At 40.8% G+C, this 25,979-nt stretch overlaps 1 protein-coding gene across 1 annotated transcript in view; it reads left to right on the top strand.

Moving 5' to 3' along the window:
* Nucleotides 1-1,705: 1,705 nt before the first annotated feature.
* LOC134034357 (uncharacterized) overlaps nucleotides 1,706-25,979 on the top strand; it is a 43,516-nt gene continuing 19,242 nt past the window's right edge. The window contains exons 1-6 of the mRNA XM_062478883.1: nucleotides 1,706-2,935; nucleotides 3,037-3,120; nucleotides 7,077-8,042; nucleotides 12,845-12,862; nucleotides 16,083-16,427; nucleotides 18,970-20,061. Coding sequence (XP_062334867.1) covers nucleotides 1,720-2,935; nucleotides 3,037-3,120; nucleotides 7,077-8,042; nucleotides 12,845-12,862; nucleotides 16,083-16,427; nucleotides 18,970-20,061 — 3,721 coding nt within the window. The 5' untranslated portion in view covers nucleotides 1,706-1,719. The remainder of the gene's footprint in view (nucleotides 2,936-3,036; nucleotides 3,121-7,076; nucleotides 8,043-12,844; nucleotides 12,863-16,082; nucleotides 16,428-18,969; nucleotides 20,062-25,979) is intronic.

Below are 25,979 nucleotides of genomic sequence, written 5' to 3'. Positions count from 1 at the left end.
TGTAGTGAATGCCTGAGCCAAGGACACTGGACATCAGGTAATAAGCAATAGCAATAGATTCATCATAAAAGGAATACATGTATTTCGATTTCAAATTTTAATCTACGATGACATTGCGAGGTTCATTTATGTATAGGCAAAACATATTGAATGATGGAGAATAAAACATTGTGGTCTTTGGTCAAATTGAAAATAAAGTTAAATCATTTGTGGCAGTTGTTTGTCGCTTGAATTCTGCAATCTCTGCCCTAGCCCGACTCCCTCACCGCTCAGCCATCTGACTCCCACACATTTATCCATACTGAAATCACAAAACTCTTAGCACACACTTAACACAAGTCTGTGGATACTTTTTTTCATTGCTTTCAATCAGAATGCATTGATTGACTTTGTTTTTGTTAAAATCATTATAGTATCATTTTGTGAGCCAGTGTAGTCCTGCCAGAAAAATTAGCTATCAAGGATCTATATTGTTTTGGACCCTTTACCTCAAAAGTCAGATTTACATAACGGTCTGGCGCACACCTGCGAGGATCACAATGTAGACTTACAATATAAATTGGTGTGTGAGTGTCGCGGACCCGTCACGATAGGACTGATGAGGGGAGCATCAGACCAAAAACGAAATAGTCGGTGGCTGTCTTGATTTACTACCGAGTGGTGCAGCACAGGCTACCGCTGCCATCTTGTGGTAGACTGTGGTAATGCACGCAACCACACAGTACTCCCATGTAACGAGTGGAATAAATCGTTTTCATAAAGTGCAGTGATACACGTCCCGTCGCAGCAATTTAACATGTTCCAGAAGAGGGGTTTTGTGTTGGCCTCAGAGGCATGTATACCAGAACATGACATCGAGACATGTTATCATTCTTCATGTTGAATTTACATTCACACAGAGAAGCCTGACTCACTTGAAGGGTATGACTTTAGCTTCGTTCATCAAGCATCATAGATAGAACCCAGTGACATGTTTTTTTTTTATTGAGTACAAATCTGAGGATGGGCAGTATTTTTGTGAGCCAATCTTCGTAATAGTTGGTCAATGCGAAAAGAGCCCATCCTATGTGTGTTGGGCGTCTGGTTTTGGAGAGAGGCCCTCTCTTACTGGATGATAAATGTAAGAACCTTAAGGTTCCTTTTATAAATAGTATTTTGCAAACCTGGACTTTGTGTTCACAAAAAATGTTCACCTTTATTTGAACATTTCATATGAATCATCTTAGACCAACAGATCAATGATCAGTAAATATGCAGGATGAAAAAGATAAATGAAGATAATGGAATAAATGGAATACAAACACAGACTGATATGTCTCTGTGGTTTTATTTCCCCTGTAAAACGAACTTTTTTTTACCATGTCTAATCATATAGCCTAGAATTTTGAAGAAAACCAAATTACTATAAAGAGGAGTTGTATTTCAAATAAGTTTTTGTCAAAGTGTTTTGTGTTTCTCCAGTAAAAAATAAACAAGCACCTCTCACCAAATGATCAACATTACATATGCAAAGTGGCCCATTATGACAGACAAAAGATTTCATTTATATGTGAAAGCTGCAGATCTCCTACTGGCCAATCAACAGAGAGACTACATAGAGAGACTCAACCATAGAGAGACTCAACCAGAAACAGCAGTAACCAGACAGAGGATCAACCAGAGAGAAACAAGCTTCCAAGACTAGATACAGGATCCAGAGAACAAAGAGAGAGCTGAGTTATGGAGACACATCACTGTGACACATGTGGGAAGAGCCTTTCCTCATCCAGTAACCTCAAGAGGCACATGAGGATCCACACTGGAGAGAAGTCCTACAGCTGTGACCTCTGTGGTAAAACCTTTAGACATGCTGGGGATTTAACAGTTCACCGCAGAATCCACACAGGAGAGAAGCCCTACAGCTGTGACCTATGTGGTAAAACCTTTAGGCAGGCTAGTGGTTTGACATCTCACTGCAGGATCCACACTGGAGAGAAGCCCTATAGCTGTGACCTCTGTGGTAAAACCTTTAGCCATCCAAGCAGTTTCACAGCTCACTGCAGAATCCACACAGGTGTGAAGCCCTACAGCTGTGACCTCTGTGGTAAAACCTTTAGCCAGGCTAGCAATTTCAAAGTTCACCGCAGAATCCACACGGGAGAGAAGCCCTACAGCTGTGACCTCTGTGGTAAAACCTTTAGCCGTGCTAGCAATTTCACAGTTCACCGCAGAATCCACAATGGAGAGAAGCCCTACAGCTGTGACATCTGTGGTAAAACCTTTAGACATGCTGGGGATTTAACAGTTCACTGCAGAATCCACACAGGAGAGAAGCCCTACAGCTGTGCCCTCTGTGGTAAAACCTTTAGCCAGGCTGGCCATTTCAGAGCTCATAGCAGAATCCACACTGGAGAGAAGCCCTACAGCTGTGACCTCTGTGGTAAAACCTTTAGACAGACAGGGGAATTAACAGTTCACCGCAGAATCCACACAGGAGAGAAGCCCTACAGCTGTGACCTCTGTGGTAAAACCTTTGTACAGGCTGGGGATTTAACATCTCACCGCAGAACCCACACTGGAGAGAAGCCATACAGCTGTGACCTCTGTGGTAAAACCTTTCGACGGGCTGACAATTTCAGAGCTCATAGCAGGATCCACACTGGAGAGAAGCCCTACAGCTGTGACCTCTGTGGTAAAACCTTTAGACATGCTGGGGATTTAACAGTTCACCGCAGAATCCACACAGGAGAGAAGCCCTACAGCTGTGACCTCTGTGGTAAAACCTTTAGACAGACTGGGGATTTAACATCTCACCGCAGAATCCACACTGGAGAGAAGCCCTACAGCTGTGACCTCTGTGGTAAAACCTTTGGCCATACTAGCAGTTACACAGTTCACCGCAGGATCCACACTGGAGAGAAGCCCTACAGCTGTGACTTCTGTGGTAAAACCTTTAGTCAGATTGGGAAATTAACAGTTCACCGCAGAATCCACACAGGAGAAAAGCCAGCTGTGACCTCTGTGGTAAAACCTTTAGCCATGCTAGCAGTTACACAGTTCACCGCAGAATCCGACAGGCTTGGAATTTAACAGTTCACCGTAGATTCCACACTGGAGAGAAGCCCTACAGCTGTGACTTCTGTGATAAAACTTTTAGACAGGCTGGCCATTTCAGAGCTCACTGCAGGACCCACACAGAAGAGAATATCTAAGCAGCACACACATTTTTTATTAGTTTACTTCATTATAGTTTCATGATCATGTTTTTTGATTAAAGTCTTATTTAGAGTCATCTCCATCTCCTTTGACATCATACTTTCAGAGTCAAGTTCCTCTATGGATACAATGTTGTACAATGTAATATCATTTTTTGTTAAGTTTGGCAACTGAAGTGTTGAGATACCTCATTAATGATTTTCTCTTTTAGAGAGAATCATTGAGTGTCCCAGCTGTTAATGATTTTATGAGGCAAGACTTTCCCCCAACAAACGTACCCATGAAGTTCGTTCAGCGTCAATGCACCCCTTCAGCCCTGTTATGCTGGTGTAGTGAGTGCCTGAGCCAAGGACACTGCCATCAGGTAATAAGCAATAGCAATAGATTCATCATAAAAGGAATACATATTTCGAATTGTAATTTTAATCTACGACGAGGTTCATTTATGTATAGGCAAAATACTTTGAATGATGGAGAATAAAACATTGTGGTCTTTGGTCAAATTGAAAATAAAGTAAAATCATCTGTGGCAGTTGTTTGTCGTTTGAATTCTGTAATCTTTGCCCTTGCCTGAGACTGCAAACAATACAGGTGTTGTACCGAAATCGGTGACCTATTAAAAAAAAGATTTGCAAAACTGGCAAGCAACAACAAAGAATTACAAATGGTTTAGCACATTTGTTCGTACTGAAATCACAAAACTAGCACACACTTAACACAAGTCTGTGAATTAAACTACTTTTTTCATTGCTTTCACACAGAATGCCTTCAATGACTGCAATATTTTTGTTAAAATCATTATAGTTACATTTCGTGAGACAGGTAGTCCTGCCAGGAAAATTAGCTATTGATGAGCCATATTGTTGTTGACCCTTTACCTCAAAAGTCAGATTTACATAACGGTCTGGCGGCTGGCGCACACCTGCCAGGATCACAATGTAGACTTACAATGTAAATTGGTGTGTGAGTGTTGCCTATGAATATAATTCACAGCATAGAATAGATTCTCAATGAGTTATCAGTGAGTAGGCCTACATGAGCATCTGGTGCATAATCACACATTAAGTCGCGGACCCATCACGCTAGGACTGATGAGTGGAGCATCAGACCAAAAACAAAATAGTCTGTGGCTGTCTTGATTTACTACCGAGTGGTGCACACAGGCTACCGCTCCCATCTAGTGGTAGACTGTGGTAATACACGCAACCACACTACTCCCATATAACGAATGGAGTAAATCGTTTTCATAAAGTGCAATGATACACGTCCCGTCGCAGCAATTTAAAATGTTCTAGAAGAGGGGTTTTGTGTTGGCCTCAGAGGCATGTATACCAGAACATGACATCGAGACATGTTATCATTCTTCATGCTGAATTTACATTCACACAGCCTGATTCACTTTCGGAAGGCTATGACTTTACCTTCGTTCATCCAGCTTCATAAACAGAACCCAGTGACGTGGCTTTAGTTTCTTTATTGAGTAAAAATCTGAAGAAGGGCAGTATTTTTTTGAGTCAATGTTCGTAATAGTTGGTAAATGCAAAAAGAGCCCAGCCTGTGTGTGTTGGGCGTCTGGTTTTGGAGAGAGGCCCTCTCTTACCGAATGATAAGTGTAAGAAACTTAGGTTCCTTTACTGTCCTGTGTTTCTTAACACATGTCGACAGCCAGCCTAACTCCTTTCATATAGACGCGAAGTCAGGATGTAGCTTCCAAGCTCCAGGTTTTTTTAATGAAACAGAGTAAAACTGAAAGTATACAAAAAATATGTTTTACAAATATGATATTCAATTACAATCCAATTTGACAGAATAAAGGTATAATAGTCTCTTGAGGTCTTCTGTGTTATTTCGTTAGTATGCTACAGTAGCACATTTCATGGCAGCAGGAAAGGTGATATACAGATAATCAGAGAAATAACTGAAATTGCTAAGATCTATCTTACAATTAACTGAAAGTATTTCTGTATGGTACTTACAGACGATGCGATCTAAGAAATTAACATAAATACAAGGATCGATATGGTTTGGGATTAAGAGAGTAGTCTTGTTGTTTGTGTTATCAACGTAAAAAATGAATTATTTCAGAGCCGGCTTCTGTTACCGTGGAAACAATAAACAATAACACGAGTCAGCTGTAGCTGCTGCAAATGACCAACGTAAAAAGGCCGAAATTCTAAAATGGCCACTAGATGGCGCTAAACTGCTAAGCCTATTCTCTATGCTTGCTAAGGGCAGAACAGTTCCTATAAACAGTATTTCGCAAACCTGGACTTTGTTCACCAAAAATGTTCACCTTTATTGGAACATTTCATATGAATCATCTTAGCCCAACAGATCAATGATCAGTAAATCTTCCTATTCGGAACCGTGATTACCGGCTTTCTGCTGATTGGATTGGGCGCTGCCCTCGTGTAAGGCAGAGTTTCTGGATACATGTACAGCGTGTGTCTCTGTAAGGTCAAGAGGTCATGCAGCGAGGCCCCCTCTGAGCAGAATATAGCATGCAGTCCAGACTGAGGGGAGACAGTGAGGAAAATCATGTACAACTAAGGCTTATGTGATTAACGACCACTTCACCTGCTGAACGTTCTAGGGTGTCAATACACTGACCACTGAAGACCCGTTAAGGAAGCAATTCTGTGTCATTCTATATATGTAATGTCCAACTCATGTATTTAAGCACAACTGAGAGACAGAGTTCTCACTCATGCCATCAGCTCGTCTTGAACTGTTTGATCCGGGCTGCTCGACTAATAAACCAAAGTCAACTCCTTTCCTTTGTCGTGACTCCTTCCGGCCTGCCTTCTCCAGAATTTACATCTTATCACCTGGTTTATCGGAAAATTGATGAAAAGGTAACATTACATTTAGCAGACGCTCTTATCCAGAGCGACTTACAGTAAGTACAGGGACATTCCCCCCTAGGCAAGTAGGATGAAGTGCTTTACCCAAGGTCACAACATCATTTGACACGGCCGGTAATCAAACTGGCAACCTTCTGATTGCTAGCCCGATTCCCTAACCGCTCAGCCACCTGACCCCTAACAGCTGTCAAAAGCCCCCTAAGGCTGCCCGACATGATTGATGCGCTGCGCAGAGCTGTTGCAGCTCAGACTGTGGCTTTTAACCGCACTTTGGATAACAACACAGAGAAGCTTGCGGCGAGTGCTGCTGCGAGACTCTCTTGCAGCCCCTCCGGGCCGTGGAGATCTCGTGCAGGAGTGCATGGAGAATACCAAATCAAATTCCTAGTATCTGTATACATGGCGAAATAAAATTGAATTGAATTGAATTAAATTTGCAGGATTAAAAAGATAAATGAAGACAATGGAATAAATAGAATACAAACACAGACAGATATGTCTCTGTGGTTTTATTTTCCCTGTAAAACGAACATGTGTCTCTTTTTTTACCATGTCTAATCATATAGCCTATAATTTTGAAGAAAACCAAATTACTACAAATAGGAGTTGAATGCCAAAAATGTTTTGTGTTTCTCCAGTAAAAATAAACCTGAGAAACATACACCTCTCACCAAATGATCAACATTACATATGCAAAGTGGCCCATTATGAAAGACAAAATATGTAATTTATATGTGAAAGCTGCAGATCTCCTACTGGCCAATCATATTCGATCATGGGCGGAGACTAGACAGAGAAGACTCCTTAAGGCTCCAGAGAGACTACAGACACTCAACCAGAGAGACTACATAGAGACTCAACCAGAGAGACTACAGAGACTCAACCAGAAACAGCAGTAACCGGACGGAGAATCAACCAGAGAGAAGCAAGCTTCCAGAGACTAGATACAGGATCCAGAGAGACCAGACAGAGAACAAAGAGAGAGCTGAGTTATGGAGAAACATCACTATGACACAGGTGGGAAGAGCCTTTCTTCATCCAGTAACCTCAAGAAGCACATGAGGATCCACACTGGAGAGAAGCCCTACAGCTGTGACCTTTGTGGTAAAACCTTTAGCCAGACTGACACTTTCAGAGCTCATAGCAGGATCCACACTGGAGAGAAGCCCTACAGCTGTGACCTCTGTGGTAAAACCTTTAGTCAGGCTGGGAATTTCAGAGCTCATAGCAGGATCCACACTGGAGAGAAGCCCTACAGCTGTGACCTCTGTGGTAAAACCTTTAGTCAGGCTGGGAATTTCAGAGCTCATAGCAGGATCCACACTGGAGAGAAGCCCTACAGCTGTGACCTTTGTGGTAAAACTTTTAGCCGGACTGACACTTTCAGAGCTCATAGCAGGATCCACACTGGAGAGAAGCCTTACAGCTGTGACCTCTGTGGTAAAACCTTTAGTCAGGTTGGGCATTTCAGAGCTCATAGCAGGATCCACACTGGAGAGAAGCCCTACAGCTGTGACCTCTGTGGTAAGACCTTTAGCCAGGCTTGCAATTTCAGAACTCATAGCAGGATCCACACTGGAGAGAAGCCCTACAGCTGTGACCTTTGTGGTAAAACTTTTAGCCGGACTGACACTTTCAGAGCTCATAGCAGGATCCACACTGGAGAGAAGCCTTACAGCTGTGACCTCTGTGGTAAAACCTTTAGTCGGGTTGGGCATTTCAGAGCTCATAGCGGGATCCACACTGGAGAGAAGCCCTACAGCTGTGACCTCTGTGGTAAAACCTTTAGGTATGCTAGTGGTTTGACAGCTCACTGCAGGATCCACACAGGAGAGAAGCCTTACAGCTGTGACCTCTGTGATAAAACCTTTAGCCAGGCTTGCAATTTCAGAGTCCACAGTAGGATCCACACTGGAGAGAAGCCCTACAGCTGTGACCTCTGTGGTAAAACCTTTAGCAACGCTAACAATCTCAGACGTCACAGCATGTCCCACACTAAAGAGAAACCCTAAGCAGCCCACATTGACTATTTATGTCAAACAAATGACCTATTGAAGAGTTTCTTGCACATCTATGATAGAAAAACCTAGTGGGTGAAGTTTTCCCAGAAATCACCTCCTGAGAGAACTTCTTTATGACCCACAGCTGGAAGAACTACTTGCCTGCACCTACTAGGACAGCACATGTAGAAGATCAATAACCAGAACAAGCAAGACAGTCAAGAATTATACCTTATTTTGTATTGTTGTTTACTTTATTATAGTGTTTATTGTTTCATGCTCATGTTGTTATTGATTATCTAATTAAAGTCTTCATTTTGACACCATACTTTCATAGTCAAGTTCCTCTATGGATATAATGTTGTACAATGTAATATCATTTTTTGGCAACTGAAGTGTTGAGATACACAACTCATTAATGATGTTCACAGCTGTAGGTAGGCACACAAGAATGGCATCCTCCTGCCACGCCCAGGCAGATGCTGGCACCCTGATTGGTCCACAAGGCAACAGACACACACACACTAGTCGTCCTACGAAGGAGAGAAAACAAGATTAGGACAAGAAGTGTGCACGTGCATGTCTACTAAATAAGTCTTAATCTTGTGGCTTCTGGTGGCTGTAAACAGTATACATTATAGATACTGTTTATGAAGTATGTTGGTGATATCTTCCTTAAATTAGTGTTGTGTCTTCTCTGTGTGTGCCTAGCCTATCACCAAGAGCCATAGGGGCTCATGCTGAGGAGCTGGGAAGAGGGGTTTGGCTAAACATGACAATAATTGCAGTATTAGTAGTGCTGTTTTGTTTCAATGGGTCTAATATTTAAGTTGAGTGCTCAAAAGCTTCATGAATTTATTTTCTATTTTGTAATTCTCCGTTTTGAAATAAAACTTGAGACACACGCAATAGAGACAGAGTATATTATTATCATTGGATTTAAAATGTGCAATTCCAATCCAAAGTCATTTTATAGTTCATTTGCATGTAATGCATATTGTGTAGGCTAATCATATAGCCTATAATTTTGAAGAAAACCAAATTACTATTGTAAGAGCCAAATTCATTATTTCATGTGTTATAATAATTTAGTTAAAAAATATTTAAAAAGGTAACTGAAGATAAATAATTTCATTATGATTTGAAAGAATGTTTAGGTTAAGGATTTTAGCATTAGGACCTAGGCTTTGGAAAGACCTGTCTGAGGACATTACATTATACAGTTAGGTCCATAAATATTTGGACATTGACACAATTTTCATCATTTTGACTCTGTATACCACCACAATGGATTTGAAATGAAACAATCAAGATGTGCTTTAAGTGCAGACTTTCAGCTTTAATTTCAGGGTATTTACATCCAAATCAGGTGAACGGTGTATGAATTACAATACATTTTATATGTGCCCCCCCCCCCCTTTTTAAGGGACCAAAAGTAATTGGACAATTGGCTGCTCAGCTGTTCCATGGCCAGGTGTATGTTATTCCCTCATGGGAGTTCGTTATTTCATTGACAAGGAGCAGATAAAAGGTCTAGAATTCATTTCAAGTATGGTATTTGTGTTTGGAATCTGTTGCTGTCAACTCTTAATATGAAGTCCAAAGAGCTGTCACCATCAGTGAAGCAAGCCATCGTTAGGCTGAAAAATCAAAACAAACCTATCAGAGAGATAGCAAAAACATTAGGTGTGGCCAAATCAACTGTTTGGTACATTCTTAAAAAGAAAGAATGCACTGGTGAGCTCAGCAACACCAAAAGACCCGGAAGACCACGGAAAACAACTGTGGTGGATGACAGAAGAATTCTTTCCCTGGTGAAGAAAAACCCCTTCACAACAGTTGGCCAGATCAAGAACACTCTCCAGGAGGTAGGCGTATCTGTGTCAAAGTCAAAAATTAAGAGAAGACTTCACCAGAGTAAATACAGAGGGTTCACCACAAGATGTAAACCATTGGTGAGTCTCAAAAACAGGAAGACCAGATTAGAGTTTGCCAAAAAAACATCTAAAAGACCCTGTACAGTTCTGGAACAACATCCTATGGACAGATGAGACCAAGATCAACTTGTACCTGAATGATGGGAAGAGAAGAGTATGGAGAAGGGAAGGAACTGCTCATGATCCAAAGCATACCACCTCATCAGTGAAGCATGGTGGAGGTAGTGATATGGCGTGGGCATGTATGGCTGCCAATGGAACTGGTTCCCTTGTATTTATCGATGATGTGACTGCTGACAAAAGCAGTAGGATGAATTCTGAAGTGTTTCTGGCAATATTATCTGCTCAGATTCAGCCAAATGCTTCAGAACTCATAGGACGGCGCTTCACAGTGCAGATGGACAATGACCCGAAGCATACTGCGAAAGCAACCAAAGAGTTTTTTAAGGCAAAGAAGTGGAATGTTCTGCAATGGCCAAGTCAATCACCTGACCTAAATCCAATTGAGCATGCATTTCACTTGCTAAAGACAAAACTGAAGGGAAAATGCCCCAAGAACAAGCAGGAACTGAAGACAGTTGCAGTAGAGGCCTGGCAGAGCATCACCAGGGACGAAACCCAGCGTCTGGTGATGTCTATGGGTTCCAGACTTCAGGCTGTCATTGACTGCAAAGGATTTGCAACCAAGTATTAAAAGTGACAATTAGATTTATGATTATGTTAGTTTGTCCAATTATTTTTGGTCCCTTAAAAAGGGGGGGGGGGGCACATATAAAATGTGTTGTAATTCCTACACCGTTCACCTGATTTGGATGTAAATACCCTGAAATTAAATCTGAAAGTCTGCACTTAAAGCACATCTTGATTGTTTCATTTCAAATCCATTGTGGTGGTATACAGAGCCAAAATGATGAAAATTGTGTCAATGTCCAAATATTTATGGACCTAACTGTAAATACACCAGATTGTGCACATAGAAAGTACAGCAGAAGATCAAGAACCAGAACAAGCAAGACAGGCATAATTAATACCTTACTTTTTTAATGGATGTTTACTATATTATAGTGTTTATTGTTTCATGATTGTGTTGTCATTGATTATCTAATTAAAGACTTCATTTTGACACCATACTTTCAGAGTCAAATTCCTCTATGGATACAATGTTGTACAATGTTATATCATTGTATGTTAAGTTTGGCAACTGAAGTGTTGAGATACACAACTCATTAATGATTCTTTCTTTTAGAGTTCTCTCTTTTTAGAGAATCATTAAGTGTCCCAGAGCTGTTGACTCATTGGATGAAACCAGAAGATATACTAGTCTATCTCAATGCCAGGAACTTCTCTGTGTGTGTGTGTGTGCTTGTGTTTGTCTGTATTTTATTGAATGGGCTTTTAGGGCAGCAAGTTTCCCATGATTGGGATGGTGCTTGGGACCCATGTCTAGCATGTTTTAGATGTTCCCTGGTCAAACACACCTGATTTAAATGAATGTTTGTTATCAGGCTTCTCCTGAGCTTCATAACAACCCATTCATTAGAATCAGGTGTGTTGGAGCAGGGAAACAGGCAGGACAGTGAGTCCCGAGAACCAGGGTTGAGGAATACTGACTTAGAGTATGTTCTTATTACAGCAGGGCAGTAAAATAGTCATTTCTAGTGTTTTCTGTATCATTTGTGTATTTTTGTATTCAGCTTTTTAATTTAAATGATGACGGGTGGGGCTCTCCAAGTTCACAAGGGTTTTGCACAGACACACATCAGCTATTTTGAAGCCACAACCATCAATGTTTAAGATTTATAGTGACTCCTATCAGCTGTTATCATGCCGGTTGACAGGTTCACTGTGTTTACTGCTGAGAGATTTAGCCAAAACAGCTTGGTATTAGTAGTAGTAGTAGTATTGGTAATTATTATACTGTACTATTGGACCATTGATTGACAGTTTCAGTGAGAAAGATTTCTGTTTCTTCCTCCTGCCTATGTTTGATGATGTCACAATGGGGGTCCATGATGACATCATCATAGCAGATAGCTTGGGTTACAGTTGAATGTTTGTGCAAGACCTTTCTAGATTTCTACCTCGATCTGTACTGACACTTTTACAAGCAGAATGCTACTCTGAATCCGTAAGTACCTTTTTCATGTGCTCTTGTTATTTATGCTACATATTTAGGAGTTGTGCTCAAAAATCGATTTATTATTGAGTCGATATTTAAAATAAGTTCCAGAAGTTGAAATCATCCTTCGGTATATATGATGATAGGTGTCTTAGTTTTTGTAATTTGCGTTACTTCTTGTCAGGCAACTTTTCTGATTAGAATTCAGCAAAGTTTCAACTTTTCCGTTACTCTGCTTTAGGTTTTACGGTTGCTTTGGTTTCAGATTATTGCTAATTAGGCCCAGCCTTTTTTTATCAAGCTTCAGGTGACAAGACCAGAAAATGATGCATGTCGGCAATATATTGTAGAAAATTACTATTTACACAGTTATTTTGCTTTAGAGAATATTGTGCTGTTTATTACAAATCAACCTTTGGGGCACTTCAGGACATGCCGTAAACCAAGTCATTTTCTTACTTGAAGATACATGCGCCATGTTTTTGCCATGAAATAGCCCTATGTTAGAAAAACATCAGAGAATGAAATGTCCAGCGGGCGAGTCAGAATTTTGTCACAATAGCTATGATGTCACAAAGCAATGTGTCATTTCTAATGTGTCATATCTGTTGGTCATAATGAGTAAAATAACTATAAAAGTTGATGTCAACACTGCAGTCACTTTCCATTCCAAACAGAACAGAGAACATGAGCGTATTTCCAGAAAAGAAGCGGATGGATAAGAAAAAGAAAGAACGGACACCGGTGGTAAAAAGCGGGCCACAGATACTGGCTGAACAGAGATGGGCCCGGAAGATGCAGGCAGCAAAGAAGGATGCTGAATCGAGGTTTATAATTAAAAGGTGGGTAGACCTGAAAAATGCCTTACAGAAGCCGCCTGAAAAGAGGCTGGCAGAGCTAAGGGAGGCAGAGAAAAGGCTGGCAGAAGACAGTCTGGACATGCAGAGGCAGGAGAGGTGGAGAGAGTGGAGGCAGAAGGAGCGAGAGCTGTGGGAGGCAGAGCAGAGACAGAAAGAGCAGGAGCTCAACTCCTCCAAGAAGAAACTTGAAGATCTGCAGGAGACACCTCACACACAGGTGCTTAAGTCTCCTACCATCTTGGAGGAGTTGAAGATGTTGGATGAACTGCTTGAGGAGGTAAGACTATATGCCAACATGTCATTTGTTTTTTACTTCAGAAAATGTCCTTTTTTGTTGGGTATTCCATTACAGTGCTAACTATTTTCTTGTCTCCAACACAGACAGAAGATATCAAATTTCCATCAATGTCCCCCATCCATCAGCCAGTCTCCCCAACCCCCACACCCCTGCCACTGGGTAAAGATGGAGCATACTTGGGCCTCACCACCACCAAGCCCCTGGAAGCTCAGGCCAGGCACCCCCACGGGGTCAAGCATCCCACCTGCACACCTCTTCCTAAGGACACTCGAATCTACACCCACCCCTTGGCCAACCAGGAGGAAGGATTAGAGAGTGGATTGGCAAAGATGAAAGTACTGGAGGCATCTGTTGGGGAGAGTTCCAACAGTGACATATTGAAAAAAATTGAGAATGAGATAAAGGCTGAGGAGGGGAAAGCAGCAAAGAAAGAGAGGGAGTTCATAGAAAAGCAGAAGAAAGCAGAAAAGCTGGCGCAGGAGAAGATGGAGAAGAAACAGAGGAAGCAGCTGGAGCAGGCAGAAAAAAGAAACATGAAGATTCAAACAAAGCTGGAGAATGAGAGACGCAAAATGAAAGATCTAGAAAGGAAAGAGATGCAAAGGTTAGCAGAAGAGCAAAGAAAGGAAATGAAGAAGAAAGAAAAGGAAGAGAAAAAGTCAGAAAAAAGAAAACTGGAAATGGAGTCTTTGCCAAAACGTGGCTTCTTCGAGAAGATAAAGAGGGCCTTTCATTTCCACTGATAAGAGAGACTTTCCATCTACGGTAACACCAACCCTGACAAGCATCAGGGACTGCCCTCCTTTCTGTCATCACCATGTCAGCAATGTTTTTTTTTCTGCTAACCCTTCCAAACAAGAAAGTTAAACGTCTACACCTTTGCTCAGTCATTTGGATCACTGGCACACTTACCAACTTTCAACAATTGTTGAAAGAACAAGAACCTTGTGGAACTTTTGAAGGTTCCTCAATTTGAAACTGTGGATGAACCTCTTATGGTGCTTTGAGGAAACTTCAAGAAAATGTTCTTAGAAGAACCCCTTCACATTGAAGAACTTTTTGAAGCTCTGTGAAGAACCTTTATAGAAGTTGTGTTGTAGTAGTAGTAGTAGTAGTAGTAGTAGTAGTAGTAGTAGTAGTAGTAGTAGTAGTAGTAGTAGTAGTAGTAGTAATAGTAGTAATAGTAGTAATAGTAGTAGTAGTAGTAGTAGTAGTAGTAGTAGTAGTAGTAGTAGTAGTAGTAGTAGTAGTAGTAGTAGTAGTAGTAGTAGTAGTAATAGTAGTAGTAGTAGTAGTAGTAATAGTAGTAATAGTAGTAGTAGTAGTAATAGTAGTAATAGTAGTAGTAGTAGTAGTAGTAGTAGTAGTAGTAGTAGTAGTAACAACAATAATAATAATAATAACAATAATAAAGGTGAAACAGCAGATATTTTGAAGCATGTTTTTATTTACATATCAGACTTTTGATAAGTATACAACAATAATGATTCTGGGTTGATCCTTTCTAATTTGCAAAAATTGTTAAATAGAAATCTCAATGAATACAAAATATTACATTATACATTTAGAGCAAGACATTTGCCATTTTAATTACCCTTATTGGTACTTCATTTGACTTATTGTACTATTGGACCATTGATTGACAGTTTCAGTGAGAAGGATTTCTGTTTCTTCCTCCTGCCTTTGTTTGATGATGTCACAATGGGGGTCCATGATGACATCATCATGGCAGATAGCTTGGGTTACAGTTGAATATTTGTGCATGACTTTTACAATCACTGTAGAGTGAGACAGCGTAGTCCTGCCAGGAAAATTAGCAATCGAGGATCTGTATTGTTGTTGACCCTTTACCTCCAAAGTCAGAATTACAACGGTCTGGCGGCTGGCGCACACCTGCAAGGATCACAATGTCAACTTACAATAAGAATTGGTGTGTGAGTGTTGCCTATGAATATAATTCACAGCACAGAAGACATTCTCGATGAGTTGAGAGTGAGTACATGAGCATCTGTTGCACATCTGTACAGGCTACCGCTGCTATCTAGTGGTAGACTGTGGTAATGTACCATGTCATGTGTGGAATAAATTGTTAATGAAATCCCCACCCAAGGCCACGAAATGCAGTGATGATACACGTCCCGTCGCAGCACCTTAAAATGTTCTAGAAGAGGGGTCTTGTGTCGGCCTCAGAGGCATGTATACCAGAAAATGAAATCAAGACATGTTATCATTCTTCATGTTGCATTTACGTTCACACAGAGAGAAGCCTGAATCACCTCCTGAAGGGTATGAATTTAAAGGAACCTTCTGGGGGTTTGGGGGACTTCTCCTCTGACTTCACAACATTAGGAGAACCTGGGAGAACACACACAAACGCACGCGTGATGAGTTATCCTCTGGTAGTGGACAAGGCTGCAGTTATAACAGGGAGTCAGGTGGCTGAGCGGTGAGGGAGTCGGGCTAGTAATCTGAAGGTTGCCAGTTCGATTCCCAGCCGTGCCAAATGACGTTGTGTCCTTGGGCAAGGCACTTCACCCTACTTGCCTCGGGGGGAATGTCCCTGTACTTACTGTAAGTCGCTCTGGATAAGAGCGTCTGCTAAATGTAAGTAGGTGCGTACTGTCATACATGTGGTCAATGTAACTTTTGAATATCGTTCTTCAGGTCTCCTTGAAAAAGGGATTATGTCTCAACAGGTTTTCCTTGTTAAATAAAGGTTGAATGAAGAATAAAAGGTTGCCCTCAAAAGGTTTGGAGCCGGGGAGAAGCCCCCCAGGGCAGACAGTGCAGGGGTCCCATCAGGATTCAGAGAAGCCCTACAGCTGTGACCTCTGTGGTAAAACCTTTAGCAGAGCTACCAATTTCACTGTTCACCACATGATCCACACTGGAGAGAAGCCCTACAGCTGTGACCTCTGTGGTAAAACCTTTAGACAGACTGGGGAATTAACAGCTCACCGCAGAATCCACACTGGAGAGAAGCCCTACAGCTGTGACCTCTGTGGTCAAACCTTTAGCCATGCTAACAGTTTCAGAGTTCACTGCAGGATCCACACTGGAGAGAAGCCCTACAGCTGTGACCTCTGTGGTAAAACCTTTAGCCATGCTGGCAGTTACACAGTTCACAGCAGGATCCACACTGGAGAGAAGCCCTGACTGCTGTGACTTCTGTGATAAAACCTTTAGACAGGCTGGCCATTTCAGAGCTCACTGCAGGACACACACAGAAGAGAATATCTAAGCAGCACACACATTTTTATTTTTTGTTTACTTTATTATAGTTTCATGATCATGTTTTTTTGATTATCTAAATAAAGTCTTATTTAGAATCATTTTGACACCATACTTTCAGAGTCAAGTTCCTCTATGGATACAATGTTGGAACAAGCAAGACAGGCAAGAATTATACCTTATTTTGTATTGTTGTTTACTATGTCATAGTGTTTTAGTTTCATGGTCATGTTTTTATTGATTATCTAATTAAAGTCTTCATTTTTACACCATACTTTCAGAGTCAAGTTCCTTCATGGATACAATGTTGTACAATGTAATATAATTTTTTGTTAAGTGTGGCAACTGAAGTGTTGAGATACACAACTCATTAATGATTTTCTCTTTTAGAGAGAATCATTGTGTCCCAGCTGTGAATGATCTTATGAGGCAAGACTTGCCCCCAACAAACGCACCCATGAAGTTCGTTCAGCGTCAATGCACCCCTTAAGCCCTGTTATGCTGGTGTAGTGAGTGCCTGAGCCAATGACACTGGACATCAGGTAATAAGCAATAGCAATAGATTCATCTTAAAAGGAATACATATTTCTAATTGTAATTTTAATCTACGATGAGGTTCATTTATGTAGAGGCAAAATACTTTGAATGATGGAGAATAAAACATTGTGGTCTTTGGTCAAATTGAAAATAAAGTAAAATCATCTGTGGCAGTTGTTTGTCGTTTGAATTTTGTAATCTTTGCCCTTGCCTGAGACTGCAAACAATACAGGTGTTGTACCGAAATCGGTGACCTATCGAAAACAGATTAGCAAAACTGGCAAGGAACAACAAAGAATTACAATTGGTTTAGCACATTTGTTCGTACTGAAATCACAAAACTCTTAGCACACACTTAACACAAGTCTGTGAATTAAACTGTGGATACTTTTGTAATTGCTTTCACACAGAATTCCTTGAATGACTGCAATATGTTTGTTCAAATCATTATAGTTACATTTCGTGAGACAGCTAGTCCTGCCAGGAAAATTAGCCATCGATGAGCCATATTGTTGTTGACCCTTTACCTCAAAAGTCAGATTTACATAACGGTCTGGCGGCTGGCGCACACCTGGAGCCTCGAGGATCACAATGTAGACTTACAATGTAAATTGGTGTGTGAGTGTTGCCTATGAATATAATTCACAGCACAGAATAGATTCTCAATGAGTTGTCAGTGAGTAGGCCTACATGGGCATCTGTTGCATAATCACACATTAAGTCGCGGACCCATCACGATAGGACTGATGAGTGTAGCATCAGACCAAAAACGAAATAGTCTGTGGCTGTCTTGATTTACTACCGAGTAGTGCAGCACAGGCTACCGCTGCCATCTAGTGGTAGACTGTGGTAATGCACGCAACCACACTACTCCCATATAACGAGTGGAATAGATCGTTTTCAGTGATACACGTCTCGTCGCAGCAATTTAAAATGTTCTAGAAGAGGGGTTTTGTGTTGGCCTTAGAGGCATGTATACCAGAACATGACATCGAGACATGTTATCATTCTTCATGTTGAATATACATTCACACAGAGAAGCCTGACTCACCTTCTGAAGGGTATGACTTTACCTTCGTTCATCCAGCTTCATAAACAGAACACAGTGACATGACTTTTGTTTTTTTTTATTGAGTAAATATCTGAGGATGGTCAGTATTTTTGTGAGTCAATCTTCATAATAGTTGGTAAATGCAAAAAGATCCCAGCCTGTGTGTGTTGGGCGTCTGGTTTTGGAGAGGCCCTCTCTTACTGGATGATAAATGTAGGAACCTTAAGGTTCTGTATACAAATAGTATTTCGCAAACCTGGACTTAGTGGTCACAAAAAAAAATCACCTTCATTGGAACATGTAATATGAATCATCTTAGACCAACAGATCAATGATAAGTAAATATGCAGGATGAAAAAGATAAATTAAGATAATGGCATAAATGGAATACAAACACAGACTGATATGTCTCTGTGGTTTTATTTGCTATGTAAAACGAACATGTGTCTCTTTTGTACCATGTCTAATCATATAACCTATAATTTTTGAAGAAAACCAAATTACTATAAAGAAGACTTGTATGCCAAATAAGTTTTGTCACAGTGTTTTGTGTTTCTCCAGTAAAAATAAACCTGTGAAACATACATCTTTCACCAAATGATCAACATTACATATGCAAAATGGCCCATTATGACAGACATTAGATGTCATTTATATGTGAAAGCTGCAGATCCCCTACTGGACAATCATATTTGAATATGGGCGGATACTAGACAGAGAGGACACCTTAAGGCTCCAGAGAGACTACAGAGACTCAACCAGAGAGAGACTCAACCAGAAACAGCAGTAACCAGAGAGAAACAAGCATCCAGAGACTACATCCAGGATCCAGAAAGACCAGACAGAGAACCAAGAGAGAGCTGAGTTATGGAGACACATAACTGTGACACATGTGGGAAGAGCCTTTCCTCATCCAGTAGCCTCAAGCAGCACATGAGGATCCACACAGGAGAGAAGCCCTACAGCTGTGACCTTTGTGGTAAAACCTTTAGTCAGGCTGGGCATTTCAGAGCTCATAGCAGGATCCACACTGGAGAGAAGCCCTACAGCTGTGACCACTGTGGTCAAACCTTTAGGCATGCTAGTGCTTTGACAGCTCACTGCAGGATCCACACAGGAGAGAAGCCCTACAGCTGTGACCTCTGTGGTAAAACCTTTAGCCGCGCTGACAATTTCAGATTTCATAGCAGGATCCACACTGGAGAGAAGCCCTACAGCTGTGACCTCTGTGGTAAAACCTTTAGACAAGTTGGGAAATTAACAGTTCACGGCAGAATCCACACTGGAGAGAAGCCCTACAGCTGTGACCTCTGTGGTAAAACTTTTAGACAGACTGGGGATTTAACAGTTCACCACAGAATCCACACTGGAGAGAAGCCCTACAGCTGTGACCTCTGTGATAAAACCTTTAGACAGGCTGGGGATTTAACATCTCACCGCAGAATCCACACTGGAGAGAAGCCCTACAGTTGTGATCTCTGTGGTAAAACCTTTAGCCAGGCTTGCCAATTCAGAACACATAGTAGGATCCACACTGGAGAGACGCCCTACAGATGTGACCTCTGTGATAAAATCTTTAGACAGGCTGGAGATTTAACAGTTCACCGCAGAATCCACACTGGAGAGAAGCCCTACAGCTGTGACTTCTGTGGTAAAACCTTTAGCCAGGCTGGCAGTTCCACAGTTCACCGCAGAATCCACACTGGAGAGAAGCCCTACAGCTGTGACCTATGTGGCAAAACCTTTAGACAGAATGGGGATTTAACATCTCACCGCAGAATCCACACTGGAGAGAAGCCCTACAGCTGTGACCTCTGTGGTCAAACCTTTAGCCATGCTAACAGTTTCAGAGTTCACTGCAGGATCCACACTGGAGAGAAGCCCTACAGCTGTGACCTCTGTGGTAAAACCTTTAGCCATGCTGGCAGTTACACAGTTCACAGCAGGATCCACACTGGAGAGAAGCCCTGACTGCTGTGACTTCTGTGATAAAACCTTTAGACAGGCTGGCCATTTCAGAGCTCACTGCAGGACACACACAGAAGAGAATATCTAAGCAGCACACACATTTTTATTTTTTGTTTACTTTATTATAGTTTCATGATCATGTTTTTTTGATTATCTAAATAAAGTCTTATTTAGAATCATTTTGACACCATACTTTCAGAGTCAAGTTCCTCTATGGATACAATGTTGGAACAAGCAAGACAGGCAAGAATTATACCTTATTAGGTTCCTCCGGTAGGAGGGAACCTATTGTTATTGTTGGTATTCTTATTAGGTTCCTACGGTAGGAGGGAACCTATTGTTATTTAGGTTCCTCCGGTAGGAGGGAACCTAGTGTTATTGTTGGTATTCTTATTATTATTATTTTTCTTCTCCTTGCGCCCCAATATCTCAAAAAGTCCCTAGTCATAAATTTTCTAATTTGGCACATTGATACTACATCCAAGTGGGTACCCCCACACCAAATATGGGCCACATCGGATTATAAGGGGCGCCACAGGCCACGCCCAAAAGTCCGATTTTCAAAGTGATGGCATTTCCACCCCATTGCTCCAATTCTTCTGAAACTTGGTGTGCATGCCTCATTTTTCATGAGGAACAAAAAAGCCTCAAGGACCCATAAGGTCCGCCATGATGGATTTTCCTGTACTGTGATAATTTGGGAAAACCTTCAAAATTCCTCTCCTTTTGAACCAAAGGTGAAATTGACTTGAAATGTGGTACAGATATGTATCATTGACGTATTTAAAAACTTTACTTAAGGCAATTGAATCAAGTACAAAATGGCTGAAATGGGTGTATTTATGTAAATGTACACATTGCCTCAATATGTTTGTGTCACTAAATCAAATGTATTTTTGAAGGATGGTTCAAACCTAATAAGCTTTAAGGTGACATGCCTCTGAAGTACCATGCAAAGTTTCACCTTGATATGTCAAAATATGATTGAATTAGAGCTGTTTCAACCTTGGCTGAATCTAACAACGCTTACCACAGGAGAAACAGCTTACTTTTTCATACAGTAACTGAACATGACAACGTTTAACACTGAGAATAGCTCAATGGGCTGGGACAGTGACCTGCAAAGTATAAGGTCGTAGATTTGAATCCAGCAACAGTGTTTGATCCTGTCTTAAATTTAAATATCTGCTTAGTTAAACAGGATGACATCGTTCTGAAGTACCATGCGCAATTTCACCTTGATATTTCAAAAGATCATTGAATTACAGCTGTTTAAACTTTGGCCAAATCGAACAATCCGTGCTTCAGGAGAAACGGCTTCCTTTTTTTGTACAGTAACTGACCACGTATACGCAGCCTTGAGGGTAGCTCAATGAGTTGAAACGGTGTCCTACAAAGTGCAAGCTCACAGGTTCGTATCCAGGCACAGTCTATTGGCCTGTCATAATTTTGATTACTTGTTTAGTTAAACAGGCAGACATCATTCTGAAATACCATGCGCAATTTCACCTTGAAATGTCAAGCGTTTCTTAACCTTTGTCCCAAAGCTGACCAAAAACTAATACTCATATCACGCAGTCGGAGCACAGCTAGATAATCAGCGTCAGCACCCTTGGGTACCCAGCATGCAGTGCGGCATATCAAAAAACGCAAAGACTTGTGGAAAATAGTTGGTTACAACAGCCGTGCAAGGGATTTCAGTTGTTGTGTTCGTTCAGTTAGATGTTTGTAATGTTATTGTTTGTTAGTTAATATAATCTTGTTGGTCACCCTGATTGTGCATGTTGTGTAGTTTAATGGGACCAGAGAGTCGGCTGATGTACTGTCACAGGCTATTCTCGCAAGGAGCTGAATATGAGCGCTGCCCTAGAACAGTTGCCCACATGACTATTGTTTGTTGTGCATTGACTAAGAGTCTGGAAAGAGATCAACTCAAGAAGAGTTTCAGTATCCTATAAAAAGTTAATACTCAGCCCTTACTAATCATAAAATCTCAGCAGTTGGTGTGTAGCAGAGAGGCTAGAGAGACTGACTAGTAACCTTATGCTCATGAGTTCAAATCCCCGTTCAGCCTATTATTGTTGGCCAAACATGAAGTAGTTTTGCTCTCTTGTTGTCCAAGTCTCGATCTTCTACAGTGTACATGTTTATAATATTTTGCCATTTTGCGGAGGAACCCGCATCGCTGCTTGCAGCTATATTTAGGTTCCTCCGGTAGGAGGGAACCTATTGTTATTGTTGGTATTCTTATTATTTTTCTTCTCCTTGCGCCCCAGTATCTCAAAAAGTCCCTAGTCATAAATTTTCTAATTTGGCACATTGATACTACATCCAAGTGGGTACCCCCACACCAAATATGGGCCACATCGGACAATAGGGGGCGCCACAGGCCACGCCCAAAAGTCCGATTTTCAAAGTGATGGCATTTCCACCCCATTGCTCCAATTCTTCTGAAACTTGGTGTGCATGCCTCATTTTTCATGAGGAACAAAAAAGCCTCAAGGACCCATAAGGTCCGCCATGATGGATTTTCCTGTACTGTGATAATTTGGGAAAACCTTCAAAATTCCTCTTCTCTTGAACCAAAGATGAAATTGACTTGAAATTTGGTACAGATATGTATCATTGACGTATTTAAAAACGTTACTTAAGGCAATTGAATCAAGTACAAAATGGCTGAAATGGGTGTATTTATGTAAATGTACACATTGCCTCAATATGTTTGTGTCACTAAATCAAATGTATTTTTGAAGGATGGTTCAAACTTAATAGGCTTTAAGGTGAGATGCCCCTGAAGTGCCATGCAAAGTTTCACTTTGATATGTCGAAATATGACTGAATTACAGATGTTTGAACTTCGACCAAATCTGACAATGCTCGCCATTGGAGAAACAGCTTTTTTTATTATCCAGTTTTGTGTAATCCATGTCTGGGAATGGCTCAATTGGCTGGTAAGCAAATGGTTGTAGGTTCAAAACCAGTCAGAAGCATAGTTTTAAAATTTTTATTCTGGCAAAACGGTTTCTAGTCTTCCGATCAATCCTCAATATGTTTGTGTCACTAAATCAAATGTATTTTTGAAGGATGGTTCAAACCTAATAAGCTTTAAGGTGACATGCCTCTGAAGTACCATGCAAAGTTTCACCTTGATATGTCAAAATATGACTGAATTACAGCTGTTTGAACTTGGACCAAATCTGACAATGCTCGCCATTGGAGAAACAGCTTTTTTTAATTATCCAGTTATTGAGCTTTGTGTATTCCATGCCTGGGAATGGCTCAATTGGCTGAGATGTTGTGCTGGTAATCAAGGTTCAATACCAGTCAGAGGCATAGTTTTTAATTTTTTATTCTGACCAAACGGTTTCTAGTCTCCCGATAAATCCTCCGGTTGTAAAACATAGCAATGCGTGTTTATTTGAGCCCATCACAACACTACGATCATCTGTTTAGCAAGACTGTGTAAACCACTGCAAAACAAGCCAGGTTCACCACAGTAGCTAGCTACTTGTAGTCTACGCATGGTAGAGATAACTCTAATGGTTATCTCTAATGAAGTAAATTAATTGTTCAGGTGGATCCCTTGCCTGTTGCACAAATTCATTTCAGTAAGGACACATCCCCACTGATGCTAGGCATGATTTGAAATTTGACAAGTTATGGCACTCCTAACAACCTTTTTAAAAAAACTATGAGTAAGTTATTCTTTACAGCAGCAACCCAGTCATTCCGTTGTCCCGTTTTTATAGGAAATGTACAAGCAGTTTCAACTTTGGACGAATCTTACAATGCTTACCACAGGAGAAACAGATTATTTTTTTATACAGTAACTGAACATGACAATATTCAGCACTGAGAATATCTCAATGGGCTGGGATGGTGACCTGTAAAGTATAAGGTCGTAGGTTGGAATCCAGCCATAGTCTTTTGGCCTGTCATAATTTTGATTATCTGTTCAGTTCAACAGGATGACATCATTCTGAAGTACCACAAACAATTTCACCTTGTTATGTGAAAATGATTGAATTAGAGCAGTTTCAACGTTGGCTGAATCTAACAACCCTTACCACAGGAGAAACAGCTTACTTTTTTATACAGTAACTGAACATGATAATATTCAACACTGAGAATAGCTCAATGGGCTGGGATGGTGATCTGTAAAGTATAAGGTAGTAGGTTAGAATCCAGCCATTATCTTTTGGCCTGTCATAATTTTGATTATCTGTTTAGCTAAACAGGATGACATCATTCTGAAATACCATGCACAATTTCATGCAATTTCACCTTGAAATGTCAACTGTTTCTTAACCTTTGTCCCAATGCTTGAATGTATGATATAACTGCGTGATAAGATATCACTTCCTGTCTCAATGTCTGATCATGGAAACAGCAAAGCGCTCTATATTGATTTTCATGTAGCATTGCAACATTGTTGACCAAAGCTAATACTCTGCCCTTTCTATTCAAAGAAACAGTTCTATATCTCAACAGTTGGTGTGTAGCAGAGAGGATAGAGAGACTGCTTTGTAACCTTATGCTCATGAGTTCAAATCCCCATTCAGCCTGTTGTTGGCCAAACATGAAGTAGTTTTGCTCTCTTGTTTTCCAACTCTCGATCTTCGATAGTGTACATGTTTATAATATTTTGCCATTTTGCGGAGGAACCCACATCGCTGCTTGCAGCTAGATTTTTGTATTGTTGTTTACTATGTCATAGTGTTTTAGTTTCATGGTCATGTTTTTATTGATTATCTAATTAAAGTCTTCATTTTTACACCATACTTTCAGAGTCAAGTTCCTTCATGGATACAATGTTGTACAATGTAATATCATTTTTTGTTAAGTGTGGCAACTGAAGTGTTGAGATACACAACTCATTAATGATTTTCTCTTTTTAGAGAGAATCATTGTGTCCCAGCTGTGAATGATCTTATGAGGCAAGACTTGCCCCCAACAAACGCACCCATGAAGTTCGTTCAGCGTCAATGCACCCCTTCAGCCCTGTTATGCTGGTGTAGTGAGTGTCTGAGCCAAGGACACTGGACATCAGGTAATAAGCAATAGCAATAGATTCATCTTAAAAGGAATACATATTTCGAATTGTAATTTTAATCTGCGATGAGGTTCATTCATGTAGAGGCAAAATACTTTGAATGATGGAGAATAAAACATTGTGGTCTTTGGTCAAATTGAAAATAAAGTAAAATCATCTGTGGCAGTTGTTTGTCGTTTGAATGTTGTAATCTTTGCCCTTGCCTGAGACTGTAAACAATACAGGTGTTGTACCGAAATCGGTGACCTATCGAAAACAGATTAGCAAAACTGGCAAGGAACAACAAAGAATTACAATTGGTTTAGCACATGTGTTCGTACTGAAATCACAAAACTCTTAGCACACACTTAACACAAGTCTGTGAATTAAACTGTGGATACTTTTGTAATTGCTTTCACACAGAATGCCTTGAATGACTGCAATATTTTTGCTCAAATCATTATAGTTACATTTCGTGAGACAGCTAGTCCTGCCAGGAAAATTAGCCATCGATGAGCCATGTTGTTGACCCTTTACCTCAAAAGTCAGATTTACATAACGGTCTGGCGGCTGGCGCACACCTGGAGCCTCGAGGATCACAATGTAGACTTACAATGTAATTGTGAGTGTTGCCTATGAATATAATTCACAGCACAGAATAGATTCTCAATGAGTTGTCAGTGAGTAGGCCTACATGGGCATCTGTTGCATAATCACACATTAAGTCGCGGACCCATCACGATAGGACTGATGAGTGTAGCATCAGACCAAAAACTAAATAGTCTGTGGCTGTCTTGATTTACTACCGAGTAGTGCAGCACAGGCTACCGCTGCCATCTAGTGGTAGACTGTGGTAATGCACGCAACCACACTACTCCCATATAACG

The sequence above is a fragment of the Osmerus eperlanus genome, chromosome 2 (genome assembly GCF_963692335.1).
Source record: "Osmerus eperlanus chromosome 2, fOsmEpe2.1, whole genome shotgun sequence".
Taxonomy (NCBI): domain Eukaryota; kingdom Metazoa; phylum Chordata; class Actinopteri; order Osmeriformes; family Osmeridae; genus Osmerus; species Osmerus eperlanus.
Note: the sequence above shows the minus strand (reverse complement) of the source record. Positions and strands in the feature narration are given on the sequence as shown.